We start from the raw sequence: 22,406 nt of genomic DNA, 5'->3' as shown, positions 1-22,406 counted from the left end.
GTCACTCTCACTGTGCACACTGTGCATGCTGCAGATGCATAAGCTACTGCTGAGCAATTTCAGTAGGACATTAGGCTATTTAGACTAAATGGATACTCAGCTTAGTTGCGGTTTTCGGGGTTTGTTAATTATACTGTATGTTTTATGCCATGTGATGGTATGTCATGGCTGAGCTGTGGCTCTCTGCAGCAGTCTACTGTATGGTCTTCTCTCTGTACAATGTCTTCTGTTATATAAACACGTATGCCTTTTCTATTCCAATTTCAGTACGGCAAATGTGCCTTATCATGCTCCAATAGCAGGGATTCTGTTCAATTTGGGTGTCAGGTCCCTTCAGCGTGCCAGCTGCTCAAGAATCCATCTGTCTGCCTACTCTCCATGGCCTAAGGAAAAGCAACAAACGTATATCAGAATACAGTATCTCTCCTCTCTCTCAGTAGCACAAGTTTGAGTTCACGTTAAGGCAACAGTGTTGGGTTTACATTACACTTTCCCAGAGGTCTGAATGAACAAAGTGTTCCTTCCCTTTAATTGATTTCATAAGATCAGTTTGCATTATGGACTGTCAAATTTGGAACATTGTCATCATCACCAGAACTAAGACCACTTTGTCCTCTCTCATGTTATGCTGCCTGCATGCTGAGCTTGGGCAGCACCTGGCAAACCTCTGTTCAACATTGATGCTGGTAATCAGTGACAAGATACTGGAACTCATCACGGCTCTGGTTCCTTCGCCAGAGCTGAGGGCTCGGTCTGAGCTATTGGCGCCCAATTCTGAATCGGCGCTGCTACTGTTTCTCAATTGATCCTGGCTTCACTCTGATCCTCTGCTACTACGACGTTAAAATTGATGTATTCTGAGATTGCGAAACCTACCTGAGTTGTTGCAGTATTGCTATATGATCATGATTGTCAGCCCGTGCATAAGTAGAATATCCTCATACACCAAGATGAGAGCTCTCTCTGCCTCCTGGGCTTCAAAAGAGCAATCTTCAGGCAATGCGAAAGGTTACAATCAATGGATTCACATTAAGGGAAGGGTGTTCTGGTTCATACAATGATATTATTAGAGGCAGTCGTTTTACGGCTTTCTACAGGATTGTTTTACGGTTGGGGAATACACTTTGCACAAATTTTTCTTTAATCATTGCATTAACGCTCGATTTTCCGATTTAATTATGGGCACTCACATTCCCAAACGAATAGGAAGGGTAAAGGCATGCCATTTGTCACTGCTCAAACTAACACTGGTTTCTGTCCTTTAGTCCATGTTACGCTACCCGCAGTAGCGACCACTGGCCACGCTGGGCGATCAATTATTCATCACCGATGCGAGATACTGGTTTACATCACGGCTCTGTCTCCTCTGCAAACGCTGCGGGCTATCTCCTGATATGCAGAAACATTTAATTTAGCATCGGTGCTGCTTCCATGACTTTTCTCTGTCCCTGCGTACACACTGACTGACGACCATGGGACGTGGTCCTGTGCTTTAATCTGCGATTTCCACGTTTTACATAGTTTGCCGTGTCGGTGTTCGGCCCACAGTCAATAGCATTGCTTTGGTGGTTATCGTAATAAAGTTCAGTGGATATTAGCGCAGGTGGTTGGCTGGGTGCTTAATACTTAGGATGTATGGTAGTAGATATTTCACGTCGGCCATAGATTAGGCTACTCATATAGTTCAGTGTTGGCACCTGTCGGTTCTTCTTTAGGGCGGCTGGGTAGGCAGATGGTCACATGTGCCAAGATTGACGCTCATCTTGCCTCAAGCGAGGGTACCTGGCGATACGTCACAAGAGATACGTCAGAGTTATACGTGGCTCAGTATGCACGTATGATTAACAATCTACCTAAGATTCATTTGCGTGATAGGATTCCTTTAGGGGTCATTCGATTATAATATTTTCAACGGCGCTTCTGCCATAGCTACACATAAGCGTCTGGAGTAAAGTTCTGCAGTTTTGGGGGATTGGTATCGTTTACCGCACGCACTGCCCGTAGGCTATATCTTATAATGGATGCTCCGCTCCGGCAGTCAGTTACCCTGAAGGAGTAGAGCCTATTTTGCGAAATCTTGCGTTATTCATTGCTGAACAAATGGCTAAACATTTTTCAACGTGGCGTTTTCTTTCTGAAATTAAGCGGAGCCGGTTCAGAAAAGAAACCCGAGTGCCCCGCCTCAGCTGAGATGGTACCAATTAGAGGCTAGTATTAATCACTCCTACCTTATTGGGTGGGTATTTAAACTTTACGGGTCTGCTCTCAACCTGCTGCTGCATGCTGTTACCGCTACTCTGGCCTGGCTTCCTGCTCCCATCAGAAACCCAGCCTCCACCTGTTCAGTTATGTGTTCATGCAAGGGGGATTGGTAGAGCTTGCACTGTTGGAACAAACGGTTAAACATATCTCTATGCAGAGTTTTCTTTCTGAAGTCAGGTATGCTTCTATTCCCAAGGTCCTGTCTGTTAAGGCGTTAGGACTGTTCATCAGACAGGGTGGAGGCTCTGACATTTCCGTGAAGCGGTTCCGTGTGAGACTGTTTTGCGATATCAAAGAGCACAGGAAAATGGCTGTCGCTGCTCTTTTAATGGCTGCAAATCTTAAAATGCTCTGCTGAGGGCATGGTAAGATTTTTCCGGCCACTAAGGAGAACCATTATGTAATTTTGTCATTTGTGTGAACTACCCCTTTAAGCCTAGCTATATGCCTCTTGTTCTGTGTTCCTTCTCTTTTGTAGCTATTAATCTAGCATTACACTGTGCTCTTCGAAGTTGCCAAACAGTCTCACACAGTGGCACTTAATAGAAATGTCAGAGCCTCCATCATGTCTGATGAACAGTCCGAATGCCTTAACAGACAGGACCTTAGGAATGGAAGCCTTTCTAACTCTCTAGTCACGGTTCTTGTCTAAATGTGAGAAGTAAAATCATAACCAGGTAAGACAACTGGTATAAAATACATTCAGGTGTTTAAGCTTACGAGGAGAATGTTACGATTCCGGGTAGCCAAGACAGAACACATTGTTCCAGTCAGTTGTTGGATTTGAAAAAAAGAGGTCTGCTGCAGTTGATCAGTGTTTGAAAAACCACCCATCTTTCCTTTGGGAGGTGGCACTGTGTATCCCTGCCTGAGCTGACATCTAGCGCAACATATCTGCAAATATCATACGAGCACGAAGACCCTACATGGTCTAGGACGGAATGATTCGAATCAATAATTCAAATCAACACGTCCAGCAAACATGCAAAAAAAAAAATGTCCGCTTTAATTGTATAAACACAGAATAAATTAATTTTAATATTCATGCATATGCCAGAGTAAGTGCTCCTGAAACCATTGTTAATGTCTCACCAACCACAGTTCTCCACTTGGTTGGGTCCTTTCAATACTGCCCTGACAGTACAGTAAGTAGCAATGTGTCTTGTTATGCCTCAAAAAGCTACCAATAAGCATTGGCATGTTTTCCAATCAGCATGTATAAGAGCCTAGAGTTTTTACTGCTCAGATCACATGGTCCTGAAAAACTCTTAGCCTTAAAGGAAAACTCCACCCAAGAACTATCTTTTGGTGTTTTTTTCATTGTCCTGTTGTTGATATAGTCCCAAAATGTTTTGCATGTGAGCAATTATGTTTCAAAAATGTTCAAAATACAGAAATACTGCCGGTATGATGCATTTTGTATCATATGATGCTGCGTTTTGCATCATATGATGCTAAATGCAATATACCCGATGTGATGCTAAATGTGTCTTACCGTCTGTATTTCTGTATTTTGAAAGTTGATTGCTCACATGCAAAACAAATACAAAAAGATTGTTTTTGGGTGGAATTTTCCACTTGACCATATGGCGACAGGTAGCCTAGTGGTTGGAGCATAGGGCCAGCAACCGAAAGGTTGCTGGATCAAATCCCTGAAGTGACAAAGTGAAAATATGTTGTTCTACCCCTGAACAAGGTTGTTAACTCACTGTTCCCTGGTAGGCTGTCATTGTAATTAATATACTTTTCTTAACTGACTTACCTGGTTAAATTTAAAAATAAAACAAACATGATCTGACCAGGAAAAAAAAACACCCATTTCTATGTATAGTTCAACTGCATTTACCCAGAATGGCCACCACAATGTCATCCTTCAAGATCTCTATGGAGCCCCGAGACAGGAAGTAAAGTGCGGTGAGGACGTCTCCAGAGTGGACCAGGGTGTCCCCTGGGGGGGCGTGGGTGGTCTGGAAGCGCATGGCCAGGGCTCTCAGGCAGCCCTTGGTAGCTCCATGGAAGGCCTTGCAGCTCTCCAACAGATCCTGGTTGAGGTGGAGGCAGATATCTGCCTGAAGACACTCAGGGAATCCTTTTAACACCTACAGTATGTGTGGAGAAATTGAACAATTATAGGATGCAGCCAACGTGGATCACCTCTTGAGTCAACCAATTGGGTTTTATACATTTGTTTTCATAGTTATGATCACCCTTCTCAAATGGTTATGGTATCTCAAAAGTGTTTTCATCTCCTGGAATTTAAAGTAGGCTACCTGTAGTGACAAAAACAATAAAAGGATATACTTACCTTTACAATACATAGGAATGAACCTAGGTTAAACTATTCCCCTGTTGGCCCACATGTAAATTACTATGATAATGAAGTGTTTCAGTGATGTAAAGTGATGCAAATGTAACTACTGTATACACTCACACAGACTGTTCAGACATTTTTTCACAATGAAAGATATTGTACGTTTTTAGAAACAGGAAGTACCGATGACGCGCTCAATACGGAAGTGGTCCGATGAAGCGGATGCTAAGCTACCAGACTGTTTCACTAGCACAGACTGGAATATGTTCCAGGATTCATCCGATGGCATTGAGGAGTTTACAAGATCAGTCACTGGCATAATTAATAAGTGCATTGACGAAGTCGTCTCTACAGTGACTGTACGTACATATCCCAACCAGAAGCCATGGATTACAGTCAACGTCTGCACTTAGCTAAAGGCTAGAGCCGCAAGGAGCGGGACACTAATCCAGACTCTTATAAGAAATCATGCTACGCCCTCCGACAAACCATCAAACAGGCAACACGTCAATACAGGACTAAGATTGAATCCTACTACACCGGCTCTGATGCTCATTGGATGTGGCAAGGCTTGTAAACTATCACAGAGTACAACGGAAAACCCAGCCGCGAGCTGCCCCATGATGCAAGCTTACTAGACGATCTAAATGCCTATGCTTACTATGCTCACTTTGAGACAAGCAGCACTGAACCATGTATGAGAGAACCAGCTATTCTGGATGATCACACTCTCCATAGCCAATGTAAGTAAGACATTTTAAACAGATTACCAGGATATGTACTTGGAGCATGCGCTGACCTGCTGCCAAGTGTCTTCACAGATATTTTCAACCTCTCACTGATCCAGTCTGTAATACCTACATGTTTCAAGCAGACCCCCAAAGTCCCTGTGCCCAAGAACACCAAGGTAACATGTCTAAATGACTATCGCCCCGTATAACTCACATCTGTAGCCATGAAATGCTTTGAAAGGCTGGTCATGTTTCACATCAACACCATTATACCAGACACCCTGGACCCACTCCAATTTGCATACCGCCCCAACAGATCCACAGATGACACAATCTCTTGTCATGACTCTCCTGTGAGGATCCAAAGATCCGGTTACAGCTGGATCAGCTCTACAGAGCTCTGTCTCTCTCAGAGAGGGGGGGAGGGATTGATGTGGGGGTTTTATGACACCTCACATCAATCGTAAATTGTAATGCAGCAGGCCGACTCCTTTTGGTTTCTAGTTTGGGTGATTGAAACGTCTTTGTGTCTTATGAAGAGTTTGCTGCCCAGAACTACAACAAAAAACAAAGCACACTGGGACAATATATTTCAACATCCGAATGCTGGGAATGATGAGAGATGGAATATGGAAAATGAATGTCTATTTTGTGATGTCATAAAAAGGATGAGAAAGACATTATAAAAGAAACATTGTAACTTTAAGAGCTTTCACACTGTACATATCAGGTTTACATCTAAATGTTGTAAAAAATGATATGATTAAAAAAAGCATGAGAATACTGTTGTGAAGATAGCAATGTGATTTTAGCCTTCTAAATGAGAATTGTGTTTCATGCAAACTTGGGCATGGCTACTGACTGGGCACAAGTGAGCTCAGAGTTCATGTCAACATGAGGGAACACCCTCCAAGACCAGAGTGCTTAAAAGCACCCACTAATCAAATCAAATTTATTTATATAGCCCTTCGTACATCAGCTGATATCTCAAAGTGCTGTACAGAATGAAATTTATATTAGACCAGAGAATGTGAGGTCATGACCCACACGTTGAAATGGTTAAAACTACAAGACCAGACAGCGTGGACATGGCTGAAAATGGTAAGACCCTCTGAAACTCTTAACGAGTGAAGAAGTTAAAGACTAGACCAAACATTCACAGTCTGCATCTGTGTATGTAAAGTAGTCTAGGATATTTGACTGAAGATGAGAGGGAAGAACAGATCCCTCTCACCACCTGAGGTATCTATTCTAATGAATACTCCAAGACAGAAAAAGCCTACAACTAAGAAGGACATTGTGACCTCTAGTGGACAACCAGAGACTTACATCGAACCACTTCCCATAGACGGATCGAGTGGTTTCGACAGGGAAATATAATCTCGTAAACATATATTGCATTTCTAATCCGAATGAGCAGTTGTTCGGTTGCTAAATATTCTGGTTACGGTGAGTGTTGTTTCAAAATGTATGTACATACCCCCTCTCTTTCCATTGTGTAACCAAACGGTCATGCTTTTGCTAGTCCACTAGGGACCTGTTTTCATTCTATTATGTATGCTATCAATAACCTATGCTGTGTGTGTTTACATATTCTGTGTGATGATTTAGTTAGTCAGTAAATAAATAATTAAGCCAATTTGTGTAACGCTGATCCAATACTTAGGTTAGGGTTTGTGCAGATATCCAAGAATGAGACTGATGAGGTAATAATTAATAATTGACTCTTATTGATGGAAGAGATATTTATATAATCTTTAGAGTTTAAGTTGGGAGATAGTACCTTTGTAAACAACTGCTCCCGTGGTGTCCCAAATTCCTAATGAGTTAATTGTTACATGATTAATTTAATGTAGTAATAATTAAATGTAGTAGCTAATTATTTGATTAATAGCAGTCATTACATTAATAATGTCACAACACTCTATTTCCCTCCACACTGCCCTTATCCACCTGGACAAAAGGGACACCTATGTGAGAACGGTGTTCACTGAATACCTGTACATCCCTCCAAGCTCATCCCTACGCTAAGGACCCTAGGACTGAACGCCTCCCTCTGCAACTTGATCCTGGACTTCCTGACAGAATGCCCCCAGGTGGTGAGAGTGGGCAACAACACATCTTCCACGCTGAGCCTCAACACAGGGCCCCTCAAGGGTACGTGCTTGGTGGCCGGGCATGACTCCTACACCATCATCAAGTTTGCCGATGACACAACAGTGGTAGGCTTGATTACCCAAAACGGTGAGACAGCCTGTAGGGATCCCCAATCCCTGCAGCAATGTTCCAACATCTAGTGGAAAGCCTTCCCAAAAGAGGTGAGACTGTTATAGCAGCAAAGGGGGGACGAACTCCATATTAACACATTGACTCTGTACTCTGTACTGGAACCCCCTTCATATAGCCTGGCTACTGTTATTTTATTGTTGCTCCTTATATTTCTATATATTTTTTTTTAAACTACATTGTTGGTTAAGGGTTGTAAGTAAGCATTTCAATGTAAGGTCTACATCAGTTGTTCTCGGCACATGTGACAAATAGAATTTGATTTGATTTTGGAATAAGATGTTCGACGAGCAGGTGTCCATATACTTTTGATCATGCAGTGTAGTTAGTTAAATAGCTTACCAAATATTTACCCGGACTATCTGCATTGACCCTTATTGCACAAAATTTTTTGACTCATCACATAATTCTGCTGCTACTGTCACCTAATTACAGTATATGTATCTATCTTTTTTTTGTAAATATTATATATATATATATATATTTATTTTTTTTTTTGAGTTACCTCAATTACCTCGTACCCCTGCACATCGACTCGGTACTGGTACCCCGTGTATATCGCCAAGATATCGTTAGTCATTATGTGTTTTACTTTTCTGTTATTTCTCTATTTTCTTACTCTGCTTTGTTTGGAAGGGGCCATAAGTAAGCATTTCACTCTTCCTCTACAGCTGTTGTTTACGAAGCATTTGACGAATAAAATTGTATTTGATTTCAAAAGAAGAAAACACTACTATATCCTTTCAGCAAGCTCATGCAGCCACATGCAAGCCAACCTGTGACATATGCCCTTAGCCTCAGCGCAAGGCACTCTTGTAATGAGAATCCGGCATGCATGTGGAAGCTCAGTGTTGGCACACAGAACACAGGAGATGGTATGGAAACTGAAACACTTCACTCAAAAACTGAAAAGAAAAGTGGTGATGATGACAATGACGATGGTCGTGGTTTATGGTGTTGCTGATTTGTCTTCTGTCGACACATGATGGGCTATTATGAGATGTTTTGAGAGCCAAATATTATGTTTTGAAAGCCAAAGAAAAATGTCAAGCAATTAAGCAAAAATGGAAATAGTTACAGTGCATACTTTCACATAATATGTATATAATATTATAATATATACCTCCTGCTCTTACCAGCGTAGATGTTATTCCAATCGAAAAGCAGAAATAAAAAATAAAAACGTTTTTTTTTAAAGCATTTTGCACGAGGATCACATTGGCAAGAAAGAGGATTTAACTACGTTGGTATGTTGATTTGAGGTTCTGTTCTGTTTACCGTGTTCATGTCGATGCCGTTGGTGTAGGTCCAGGAGTGTTGGAAGTACTCCTCCAGTCTCTGCTTTAGTGGGTTGGGGATCTGATGGAAGCGGATGAACTCTCGAACCCGGAGCATCTGGGTGTGGTATCTTGCTGTGCCAGAGTACAGCCGCTGGATGATGGCTGAGACGTTACCGAAGATGCTGGCATACATGAGGGCTGAACAACACAGACATATATAAAGGCAGGGGTACAATTATTTTCTGTTTTCATAATATGCATTGATTTGTACAATCAATCTCGTCAATTTAAGGACAAAAGTTACACAATGGATAGTTCAGACTCACAGCCGATCAGCATGACACAGATAGAGAAGATCTTTTCTGAGTTGGTATTTGGGGAGACATTCCCAAAGCCCACGCTGGTTAGACTGCTGAACGTGAAGTAAAGTGCGGTGACATATTTGTCCTTGATGGAGGGCCCAGAACTAGGGTCACTGTAGTTATACCTCTTGCCAATGGAGACCCCCAGATTGTCGAGCCAACCAATCTTGTGCTCCAGGTAAGGCTTCTCCACATTGCCAATGGCGTACCATATGCAGGCTAGCCAGTGAGCAATAAGTGCAAAGATGCACATGAGTAGCATTAGCACAGCAGCTCCATACTCAGAGTAACGATCCAGTTTCCTGGCCACACGCACCAATCGCAGCAGTCGGGCTGTCTTTAACAGGCCAATCAGAGTGGTAGTCTAAAGAGACAAAACATACGGTGCATATTTAACAAGCACTCCAAAAGACATGACCAGACACTGTGAAATATGTTCCACCTTTTACCAAAGAAATACTGAGTGTAAAAAACATTAAGAACACCTTGTCTTTCCATGACATAGACTGACCAGGTAAATCCAGGTGAAAGCTATGGTCCCTTATTGATATCACTTATTAAATCCACTCCAATCCGTGTAGATGAAGGGGAGGAGACAGGTTAAAGGATTTTTTAAGCCTTGAGACAATTGACACATGGATGGGGAAGACAAAATATGTGCCTTTGAACAGGGTATGGTAGCAGGTGCCAGGCGCACCGGTTTGTGTCAAGAACTGCAATGCTGCTGGGTTTTCATACTCAACCGTTTCCCATGTGTATCAAGAATGGTCCACCACCCAATGACATCCAACCAACTTTATACAACTGTGGGAAGCATTGGAGTCAACATGGGCCAGCATCCCTGTGGAACGCTTTCGACACCTTGTAGAGGTGGGGTGCCACTCAATATCAGAAAGGTGTTCCTAGTGTTTGGTATACTCAATGTATTTACTGCATTTGATTTATGTGCAAAGTGTGCACTAACTTAAAGTATATTAATATCACACAGCTGCATTAAAATATACTTCAGGCCGACAGATTTTTTACCAAAGTTAGCTTACACCTCTGCTTTAAAAAAGGCTGGAAAAAGAGTCAAATTCACTTTCTCAGCACTCCTCTAAACAGTATAATTCAAAGACTTAATCTTGGCGACTTTCAATGTAATGACTCTCTGGTCAAGGACGAATTAACACGGAGCTGTGATACAAGCAGCCAGCAGATAAATCCTGCTTTATTGAAGTCTGGGTGGGAGGAAGGTAACACAATGAATGATACCTAGGGACATTGCTGCTTGCTCTCTCATCAGCAATGGCTACACTTACACCATCGTCCTCTTTAGGGAGATAATTTATTTACTTGACAATTAATATGACCCTGGCTGCCATTCATTATTTTTAAAGGGTCCGTAATTGATAACACTGACAGTGGTTCTAATGTACAGTGGGGTCCATTATTATTGGCATCCTTAAAGTGGAAATGACAGCATTTTAACTACATTGCAGATATTTAACAGACAATCATATCAGTCAAAAATATCAAATTCACAGTTTTTGCTAAAAAACCGACTTAATTAAGAGGTTTTAAAAATTGGTTCCATTTGACTCAGCATTCCATGACGTATTGTAATGATGGGGAGGTGGGTCAGAAGCAGGTGCAACGTTTTAATAAAACCAAGAACGCGACACTAACATAAGGTAGAACACCAATACACAAGAATAATACCAAATGGTGAGTGAACATGGGAGAGTGACATAAAGGAGAGGAAATTATGAAGGTAATGTGAATCAGGTGTGAATTATAATGAATAACAAGTGCGCGTAATGATGAATCTCAGGACCGGTGGTTAGTACTCTGGCGACTACGTACGCCGGAGGGGAGGAGCAGATGTGACAGTACCCCCTCCCCTCTGACGTGCGGCCACAGCCGTAGGACGTCGCCGACCAGGGGGACGACCGAGGACGAGGAGCGGGTTGGTGAAGGGGGAAATCACGTATGATGTTGGGGTTCTGAATGTCCTCCACCGGAACCCAACACCACTCCTCTGGGCCATACTTTGCACAGTCCACCAGAAACTGGAGCAGACCTCCACAACGTCAGGAGTCCAGTAAGGATCTGACAGCGTACGCCGGGCCCCCCTCGGTGTCCAGGAGGTGTGGGGGACAGCATCAGCTAGGGGACCAGGAACCACTGGCCTGAGAAGGGAGACATGTTAAGAGGGTGAGATACGGTAGTGACTGGGTAATTGTATCCTGTATGTCACCCTCCGTAGAACCTTGAACGGCCCCACAAACTGGGGGATCAGTTTCTTGCAGGGCAGGCAGAGTGGGAGGTTCCTGGTAGGGAGCCAGACGCGATCCCCAGGATGGAACACAGGGGTCTCACTGCGGTGACGGTCTGCCTGTTCCTTCTGACAACGGACGGGAAGCCAAGGTCACTGAGGCACGGGAAGTGGCAAAATTCCCAGCTGGAGCATTCCGGGGGGGGGCTTGGTTTGAGCACACACGGAACAGGAGTTGACATACCGTGTAACATACTGCACTGTGGTGGGCCACCAGTGTTTCTCAGTGAGGGAATGGATGGTGCGAGAAATACCTGGATATCCAGCGACAACAGCTGTGTGCCCAGGTCAGCAGCCGATCCCTTATCCCTGTGGGAACGTAGATGCGCGTGGGAGGGCAATTTCTGAGTGCAGGCTCCCTCTCTAGAGCCTGGCGAATGTCCACATCTACGTTCCAAACCACTGGACCAACGACTCAGGAGGATGGGATTATGGGTGCCCTCTGGACAGGACCCTCTCCGAATTGTAGATACAGGACAGAGCGTCGGCCATGAGGTTCTGATAACCTGGGCAATAGGTCACCGTGAAGTTGAACCTGGTGAAGAAGAGGGCTATCCGTATGTACGCAAGGTTCCGATGGTCGGTGAGGATGACGAATGGTTCCTTGGCACCCTCCAGCCAGTGTCTCCACTCCTCTAGTGCCAACTTCACTGCCAAGCGCTCCCAATGACTGACGTCGTAAGTCTTCTCTGCGAGGGACAGTTTCTTGGAGAAGAAAGCACAAGGAAACAATTTTAATGGGTCCCCCTGTCTTTGTGACAAAACTGCCCCCACACCCAACTCCGATGCGTCTACCTCAAACACAAAAGGTAGCATGGGATCTGTGTTTCAGCAAGGGGGCGGAGGTGAAACGCCCCTTGAGGAGATGAAAGGCCTCGTCAGCTGCTGGAGGCCAACCCAACCTTGAGAAGGGAGGCGAGAGTGGCGGTAACGGCGCTGAAGTTCCTGATGAAGTGGCGGTAAAAGTTGGCAAACCCCAAAAACCATTGTAACCCCTTGGTGGTTGGGACTGGCAATGACCTTACCGCATCTACCTTCTTGTCCTACATCCTCACTCCCTGCGGGCTAATTTGGTAGCCCAAGGAGGAGACAGCCCTCTGGTGGAATTGGCACTTCTCCGCCTTGACAAACAGGTGGTTAGCCAAGAGGCATTCCAGGACTGCTCGAACGTGAGTGATGTGATCTTCCAGGTTGGTCGAGAAGATCAGGATGTCATCGGTGTAAACAGTCACCTGACGTCCGACCGTGTTCCTAAACACCTTGTTGACAAATGCCTGGAACTCTGACGGAGCATTGGCTAAGCCAAAGGGCATAACCATGCAAATGAGATTGTAGGCACTCCGCAGGTCCAGTTTGGTGAAGAACCAGTCCCCACTGAGCTACTCGATGGCACCAACGGGAGAGGGTACGATACTTTGTGGTGATGTCATTGAGTCCACGTTAATCGATACAAGGGCGTAAAATCCCCTCCTTCTTGGCCACGAAGAAGAAACCAGCCGACGTGGACCTGCGGATGAAACCATGTTGAAGCGCCTCTTAATTGTAGTCCTCCATGGCCTGAGTCTCAGGCCCCGACAGAGGGTAGATGCGTCTGCACGGCGGTGTCGCACTGGAAAACAGGTCAATGGCATAGTCCCAGGGGCGATATGGAGGGAGAGAGGTAGCGCGGGTCTTGGAGAATACCTCCCTTAGATCCTGATATTCCTCCGGGATGTTGGGTTGGAGGGCAACCACAGCACTCTCAACCGATGTGGAACCACAGGGAACAGGGAAGCGGGTCTTCTGGCATTCAGGTGACCAGTCAGTGATTCTCATCCCTGACCATGAGATGGTAGGGTTTTGGCGCTAAAGCCAAGGTAGGCAGAGGATGCTCTTGTGACCTGGTGCACTGGTGATGAAGGGGATGTTTTCCTGGTGATTGGGCTCCACGGTGAGTGGTTGAGTGATGTGTGTGATTGTTCTGGATCCTAGACGCCGAAATCAAGACCTTGAACCGGAAAAGGAGAGGAGAGCGGGTATGTAGTAATATTGAGAGAGGAGGCAAGGGTCTGATTCATAGTCACCGGAATCCACTAAAGCTGTAGACACGGGGAATGAGGGACAGTCAGCCAGAGTGAAGGGTACTACAAAGAGTCTAACAGGAAGTGCAGTAGATGGAATACTCACTCATGGTCCAGGTGATGTAACATCACGTGACTGTCCCTCTGCTCTAGTGGATCCCTGATTCTGAAGTAACGGACACCGCTGGTGCTTGGGCCCTCCCTGGCCACAGTACAGACAGAGCCCCAGCTGTATCCGTCTGAGTCGTCCACCACTGGAAGGCATGTGACCCCTACCTCCATGGGTTCAGGCTCTGATCCCAAACACTCGCCGAAAGATGGAGAGAAGCGATGAAGATGCCGATGCTCCCGAAGGAGGTTATCCAGATGAATGGCCATCGCAATGAGGGCGTCCAGGGTGGGGTTGTCATCTCGGCAGGCCAGTTCCGTCTGGACCTCCTCATGCAGACCTCCTCTAAATAACGTGCTGAGCGCCGGCTGATTCCATCCACTGGAAGCTGCTACTGTCCGGAAGGTAAGCGCATACTCAGCAGACGTCTGATTCCCCTGCTGGAGCTGAAGCAGACGCTGACCTCCCTCTGCCCTCCGAGGGATGATCGAAAATACATTTAAAACAGAGCCATGAACCCCTCATAAGACTCAAGCTCCTCCTCTCACCCAGATGGCTGTAGCCCACTCCAATTCCCGCCTAGTCAGCAGAGAAATAACCATGGCAACCTTAGATCTCTCGGTGGAGGGGGCTCCCATCTGATGTGCGAAATAGAGGGATCACTGAAGGAGGAAGCCACGGCATTTGGATGGTTTCCCGTCATATTTCTCTGGGAGGGATAGACGGGCATCGCTGACCTGAGCGATGGGCTGGTGTGCTGACTCGGGGGTAGACTGGCTCTAGAATATCCTCCGCTGACTTGTTGGGTATCCTCCGCTGTTGAGACGTTGTAGACTGCGGAGAACATCTTCCATGGCCGTCCCCAGTTGAGCCAGCTGATCATGGTGTTGTTCATCTGGGAGATGTCCGTTTGTCCTGCTGCTTCCATTCCATATTTTGAGTTGGTATTCTGTAATGATGGGGTGGTGAGTCAGAAGAAGGTGCAACGTTTTCATAAACCCAAGACCACAACACAAGGCAGACCGCCACCACACAAGAACAATACCAACTGGTGAGTGAACATAGAGTGTGACATATAAAGGGGAGGAAATGATGAAGGTAATGGAGTCCAGGTGTGAATCATAATGGTTAACAGGTGTGCGCAATGATGAATCCCTGGACCGGTGGTTAGTACTCTGGCAACGTCTTTGGCTGGATGCAGTTTAATGCATGATTAATATAATTCACCAATACATTTATTGGTAGTCCAAAAAACATTGTTGTTAGGTTGTAAATCACAGCTGGCCTGGTACATTGTTTGCTGCCTCCATTCGGGATCCACTGGTTCAGTTTACATGATTCAATATTTAGGACAAAAATGGACAAATGTAACTAACTCTGGGAATGTCAATACAATCAAACTGTCAAGGGCAATGATCACAAGTCAGTCATAACGTGGCTAATAGGTTAGCGTATCTATTTATGTAGCAAGCTAAAGACAGAGCCTAACATTAGCTACAGTAGATAGCTAGCTATCTGCTAGGAGGATGTCATGTCATTGGAGGAGCAGATGATTGACTGATGTTTCCCCTGATATCATTTTTTGGTGGCTATACACAGCTAGAGATGCAGGTGTCATTTGGTTAGCTAGAAAGAATTTGAACGACTATCACAGTTGGCATATCTCTTGCGTTTGCAAATTCACTGGCCATCTACTCTGACTTCAGCGTACTCTCGTCTGAGTGTGCCAGAGTGCAGAACAACTGATGAATTTAAAAATGAGCAACACCCGCTGAATATGACCGGTATAAGTAAACGTAGGCAAAAAAATATATATTGTTAGTCATGACCGCTCTAGATAACATGTAAACAGCCTAACCACCTTTGCTAGGGTGAATAAAATGGTCAGAGTGAGGTGTTCTCTCATTTGTGTCTGGAAGTAGCTAGATAGCAAGCTAGTCAACTTTAGCCAGTTGGCTTGGGTGCTTGCTTGGGACAAGCAAAATGACGAGTAGGCTACAGCTGCAGAAGGACAAGTAGGATACACCTACCCATTGTGTATCAGTGCGATTTTGACTGCCGGCTAGTTGAAAATGTTTGAGAGGGTTTATCTAATGTTGCTTCGTTAGATTTGAGCTCATCTTGCTCTGGCTAGCACTAGTTGTTGATGTGCATAACTGAGAGAGCCTACATATTAATGGTTGTTTGATAAAAAGGACTTTAAAGTTCCCAGATGTAAGAGGACTCCCACGGTATTTACTGTACATATTTTCAGAAATCCATTCAGATGTATTTTGTGGCTTTTGGCTAATGCATTCTAACGATCTAACGTCGCGCTGTTGCAACTGCCTGGAAACACACAGTCCAGTTTAAAGTGTATGATGGCAGGCCAATGTGGCAAATGGCTTTGCATAAAGGCCTACTCTAGCTCTGATTGGCTATGGCGCACTGGTCTGTGTAGACTCCAGTCCTGGACGAGACAGAGGTTTTTATTACGTTTTCTTTACTGCAATGTCTATTGATTGTCCAAATGCACGGCCGCATTCCCACTCTATATTGTTATAGAATATTCACAAATGCTTTGGTATACGTAATTCCCAAACATTCTAAGAATTTATGAAAATGTGAAAATGACCATATCTTAGTGCTCACTTGTGAGATTTTTTTTTAAGTGTCATATTCTTCCTGGTGGTGTATATGAATATATCTTAATAAGATGTCATGTTGCTAAAAAAGACTGTATAAAATAAATAATACAAATACTGAGCTAAACGTCCTCTCACTGTCAACTGCGTTTATTTTCAGCAAACTTAACATGTGTAAATGTTTGTATGAACATAACAAGATTCAACAACTGAGACATAAACTGAACAAGTTCCACAGACATGTGACAAACAGAAATGGAATAATGTGTCCCTAAACAGAGGGGGAGTCAAAATCAAAAGCAACACTCAGTATCTGGTGTGGCCACCAGCTGCATTAAGTACTGCAGTGCATCTCCTCCTCATGGACTGCACCAGATTTGCCAGTTCTTGTTGAGAGAGGTTACCCCACTCTTCCACCAAGATACTTACAAGTTCTCTGACATTTCTGGGGAGGAATGGCCCTAGACCTCACCCTCCGATCCAACAGGTCCCAGACGTGCTAAATGGAATTGAGATCCGGGCTCTTCGCTGGCCATGGCAGAACGCTGACATTCCTGTCTTGTACGAAATCATGCACAGAACGAGCAGTATGGCTGGTGGCATTGTCACGCTGGAGGGTCAAGTAAAGATGAGCCTGCAGGAAGGGTACCACATGGGGGAGGAGGATGTCTTCCCTGTAACGCACAGCGTTGAGATTGCCTGCAATGACAACAAGCTCAGTCCGATGATGCTGTGACACACCTCCCCAGACCATGATGGACCACTCCACCTCCAAATCGATCCCGCTCCAGAGTACAGGCCTCGGTGTAAAGCTCATTCCTTCTACGATAAACACGAATCTGACCATCACCCCTGGTGAGACAAAACCGCGATTTGTCAGCGAAGAGCACTTTTTGCCAGTCCTGTCTGGTCCAGCGACGGTGGGTTTGTGCTCATAAGCGACATTGTGGCCGGTGATGTCTGGTGAGGACCTGCCTTACAGCAGGCCAACAAGCCCTCAGTCCAGCCTCTCATCGCCTGTTGCGGACAGTCTGAGCACTGCTGGAGGGATTGTGCATTCCTGGTGTAACTCGGGCAGTTGTTGGTACCATCCTGTACCTGTCCCGCAGGTGTGATGTTCGGATGTACCGATCCTGTGCAGGTGTTGTTACACATGGTCTGCCACTGCGAAGACGATCAGCTGTCCACCCTGTCTCTCTGTAGCACTGTCTTAGGCGACTCACAGTACAGACATGGCAATTTATTGCCCTGGCCACATCTGCAGTCCTCATGCCTCTTTGCAGCATGCCTAAGGCACGTTCACACAGATGAGCGGGGACCTGGTCATCTTTCTTTTGGTGTTTTATAGAGTCCGTAGAAAGGCCTCTTTCGTGTCCTAAGTTTTCATAACTGTGACCTTAATTGCCTACTGTCTGTAAGCTGTTTGTGTCTTAACGATCGTTCCACAGGTGCATGTTCATTAAATGGGAAACTGTGTTTAAACCCAGTTGGATATAGGGGGCGCTATTTTAATTTTTGGATGAAAATGTTCCCGTTTTAAACAAGATATGTCATGAAAAGATGCTCGACTATGCATATAATTGACAGCTTTGGAAAGAAAACACTCTGACGTTTCCAAAACTGCAAAGATATTGTCTGTGAGTGCCACGGAACTGATGTTACAGGCGAAATCCAGATAAAAATCCAGTCAGGAAGTGCCGCATTTTTGAAACCGCCTCATGCTAATGACTCCTTATATGGCTGTGAATGAGCTACGAATGAGCTTACATTTTCCCCGTGTCTACAGCATTGTGAAGTCTTTTTAGGCATTTCCCTTGAAGAATGGCTGTAAGGGACCATATATGGCATGTGGTCACATGTTGTCTCCCGCAGAAAACCTTGTGTAAAATACTGAGGTAGCCATTTTTCCAATCGCTTCTTATGAGAAACCAACTGCCTCGACGGATATATTATCGAATACATATGTTAAAAACACCTTGAGGATGGATCCTAAACAACGTTTGCCGTGTTTCTGTCGATATTATGGAGCAAATTTTGAAAAAAGTTTGGTGTTATAGTTGAAGTATTTTTCGGTCGATTTCTCAGCCATAACTGATGAACAAACGGCGCCTTTTTCGCCTACAAAAATATTATTTTTGTAAAAAAGGAACATTTGCTATCTAACTGGGAGTCTCCTGAGTGAAAGCATCAGAAGTTCTTCAAAGGTAAATGATTTAATTTGGTTGCTTTTCTTATTTTCGTGAAAATTTTGCCTGCTGCCAGCAGAGCCTAGCATAGCATTATGCCATGATAAACTTACACAAATGCTTGTCTAGCATTGGCTGTAACGCATATTTTGAAAATCTGAGATGACAGTGTTGTTAACAAAAGGCTAAGCTTGTGTTTGAATATATTTATTTAATTTCATTTGCGATTTTCATGAATAGGAAAAGTTGCGTTATGGTAATGCGCTTGAGGCTATGATTACGCTCCCGGATACGGAATTGCTAGTCGCTATTAACAATGAAGATCTGTGAAGTTATTTGGATTTTTACGAAATATCTTCAAAAGACAGGGCCCTGAAAAAGGGACATTTCTTATTTTCCTGAGTTTATATTTTATGCTACACATTTTTTATTTATTTCCTCCATACATAATCTTTCCAGATCCTGGATGTCCTTTGTTTGCACTCATGGAGTACACTCTTCAATTCAAACCACAGGTTTTCATTGGTGTTAAAGTCCGGAGACTGAGATAACTATTTCAAATTGTTGACTTTGTGGTCAATTAACAATATCTTTTTGGATTTTGATTAGCGCTTTTGATTAGCGCTTATTGTCTTGTCCTCCTGGCAGAGGCAATGAACATTTGGGCAAAAATGTCCTTATACTTGGTAGTTCATGATGCCGTTGATGCCGTTGACCTAAAGCAGGGGTGCCCAACCCTTTTCCTGGAGATCTACCGTCCTGTGGGTTTTCAGTCCAACCCTAATGTAACACAACGGATTCTACTAATTAGCTGCTCAGCAAGACCTTAACTAGCTGAATCAAATACGCTAAATTAGGGTTGGATTGAAAACATAAAGGACAGTAGATCTCCAGGAAGAGGGTTGGGCAGTCTTGACCTAAAGGATAAGTTTGTGTTTTTACAACCAAATCTAAATGTTTTATGTAAATGGAATGTTATAGAATGGTCCAGAGACTTTAAAAAAAGATTTCACTTGTTTACCGCAACCAGCAATTCACTTCCTCAACCTCATTGTGCTGCTCAACCTTTTTCCCCTATCCAGCTGTTCCATTCTCTACATAGCCTGCAACTAGAATAGACAGAGAGATATCGCTCAAGTCACAACAGAATGGTATATAACGTTGCAGATACAGTTTGGAATGACACAATTTCATGTGTATACCATCTAAAGACCTGAATTACATTACTGAAATCAAAACAAATCAAATTGTATTTGTCACATGCGCAGGTGTAGACCTTGCAGTGAAATGCTTACTACAAGCCCTTAACCAACAAAGCAACAACAAAAAAAGAAAAAAAGAATAAGAAGTTAAAGTAACAAATAATTAAAGAGCAGCAGTAAAATAACAATAGCAAGGCAATATACATGGGGTACCGGTGCAGAGTCAATGTGCGGGGGCACTGGTAAACTGAGGTAATAGAGGTAATAAGTACATGTAGGTAGAGTTATTAAAGTGACTTTACATAGATAATAACAGAGAGTAGCAATGCAAATAGTCATTTGATTAGATGTTCAGGAGTCTTATGGCTTGGGGGTAGAAGCTGTTTAGAAGCCTCTTGGACCACTTGCCATGCGGTAGTAGAGAGATCAGTCTATGACTAGGGTGGCCTTCTTCTGGTATAGAGGTCCTGGAAGGCAGGAAGCTTGGCCCCAGTGATGTACTGGGGCGTACGCACTACACTCTGTAGTGCCTTGTGGTCGGAGGCCAAGCAGTTGCCATACCAGGCAGTGATGCAACCAGTCAGGATGCTCTCGATGGTGCAGCTGTGAACGTTTTGAGGATCTGAGACCCATGCCAAATCTTTTCAGTCTCCTGAGGGGGAATAGGTTTTGTCGTGTCCTCTTCACGACTGTCTTGGTGTGCTTGGACCATGTTAGTTTGTTGGTGATGTGGACACCAAGGAGCTTGAAGCTCTCAAAGGAGATGATCGTGGGCTTCAGGAAACAGCAGAAGGAGCACTTCGCTATCCACATCGAAGGGACAGCAGTGGAGAAGGTCGAAAGTTGGGCGTACACATCACAGACAAATTGAAATGGTCCACCCACACAGACAGTGTGGTGAAGAAGGCGCAATAGCGCCTCTTCAACCTCAGGAGGCTGAAGAAATTTGCCTTGTCACCCAAAACCCTGACAAACTTTTACAGATGCACAATCGAAAGCATCCTGTAGGGGCTGCATCACAGCCTGGTATGGCAACTGCACCACCCTCAACCATAAGGCTCTCCAGAGGGTGGTGCGGTCTGCACAACGCATCACCGGGGGCAAACTACCTGCCCTACATAACACCTACAATACCCGATGTCACAGGGAGGCCAAACATGATTTTTTTTTAATGGAAGAGCCCCCGTACAGTACATGCTGCACAACAGAGATGAAGTTTCTCAGACACAAGTAAAATTGTCTGGACCTTTCTATAATATGCCATTTGTATAAAAAAATGTAGATATGGTTGTAAAAAAGCTCAATTCTCCTTTAACAACAGCCCCAGGAGCAGTGGACCAAAATAGCCTCATAACATCAAAAATCTACCATCATATTTTACCATAGGTATGAGGTACTTTTCTGCATATGCTTCTGTTTTTCAACACCAAACCCACCAGTGGTGTGCATGGGCAAAGAGCTGTATTTTCATGTCATCTGACCATACAGTAGCACCGCCTGCAGTTTGATAAGCGGCATTGACACTTTGATTGGAACCGGTGCGATGGTCAGATGACATGCAAATAGAGCTCTTTGGCCAAGCACACCAGCGGTGCAGAAAAGTACCTCATACTTACAGTACTTGTTAAACAATATATACTTTTTAGAATACAACATAGCTCAGTATTTGATTTGGATGTTATAGTATTCTTTCCTAATCTTTATCAAGGGTGCCAATTATTATGGACCCCGCTGTATGTGTGGATGAGACTTTCGTGTGTGGCCGTGGGAATGTTTGCTTGTTGAATGGGTAGAAATGTCATTGTTGAAGCTGCGGCGATGCTGTAATTGTGTGAAACAGATCAAATTGAAACATTGAATGAGCAGCTGTTAAGTCTCGACATTCTTTGATGCTTTCTGTAGCAGTTCTCGGCCGAGGAACATACTGTACATGTACAGCGTGTCTTTCTAGCACTGCGCTCATGTACATATCCCTGCCTGGCCCCCTTTAGCTGTTTGATCTAGCTCCACATAGCTAGGGCTTATAGTAGCATTACAGGTCCGTTACCAATAGAAAATAGCCTCCGCAATAAAACTATTCAGGGGATGCAAGACAGGCAAAAACACACAACTTTCTTTCAAGCTATTCCCACTGAGCAAAAGCTTGTTACTAAGTACAAGTACAAAAATATGTACGTAATATTACTAAAAAATGAATTACTAATTTAGTTAAAAGGAAACAACGGTCAATGTATTATTATAATTCTTTTGCCGAGCATACCACCACATTTTGCTACACAATAATACATATAAAAATACATTGCATAGTCTCAAGTCTACAAAAAATATTACTGGAATACCTACAGTGGAATACAAACAATACAATGTTATGTATAGTGTGTTGTACAGCCAGCAGGGTATAAGCAACCGAAGCATGGCGGAGAACTTAAACACAGCACGGGAGCCTGCTGGCTTGGTTACAAATCTCCCTGATCATTACTGTCTTAGACAAAAACTGTGCTTTGAAAGGGCAAATATGTGAATCCATTAACACTTGCAGGTTGTGACAAAATAGCTCCCTATACCTGGTTGCTGTTGGTCAATAAAGAAAACTAATATAAATGGTCAACAATTACCCTTAAATAAGCTGTAGCTCTACAGTACTAAAGATCCTGTTTCAATTTCATCCAAAACATA

The 22,406-nt window shown here is 44.0% G+C and overlaps 1 protein-coding gene across 1 annotated transcript in view; it reads right to left on the bottom strand.

Moving 5' to 3' along the window:
* Positions 1–4,068: 4,068 nt before the first annotated feature.
* Positions 4,069–22,406, bottom strand: part of LOC135521186 (potassium voltage-gated channel subfamily H member 7-like) — a 61,824-nt gene continuing 43,486 nt past the window's right edge. The window contains exons 7-9 of the mRNA XM_064947116.1: positions 9,197–9,596; positions 8,869–9,068; positions 4,069–4,361 (exon numbers count right to left, since the gene is read on the bottom strand). Of these exons, the coding sequence (XP_064803188.1) occupies positions 4,095–4,361; positions 8,869–9,068; positions 9,197–9,596 (867 nt within the window). The 3' untranslated portion in view covers positions 4,069–4,094. The remainder of the gene's footprint in view (positions 4,362–8,868; positions 9,069–9,196; positions 9,597–22,406) is intronic.

Source organism: Oncorhynchus masou, chromosome 29 (assembly GCF_036934945.1).
Source record: "Oncorhynchus masou masou isolate Uvic2021 chromosome 29, UVic_Omas_1.1, whole genome shotgun sequence".
In the NCBI taxonomy this organism is placed as follows: domain Eukaryota; kingdom Metazoa; phylum Chordata; class Actinopteri; order Salmoniformes; family Salmonidae; genus Oncorhynchus; species Oncorhynchus masou.
The sequence above is the reverse complement of the archived record's forward strand: the minus strand, read 5'-3'. Positions and strand labels throughout refer to the sequence as shown.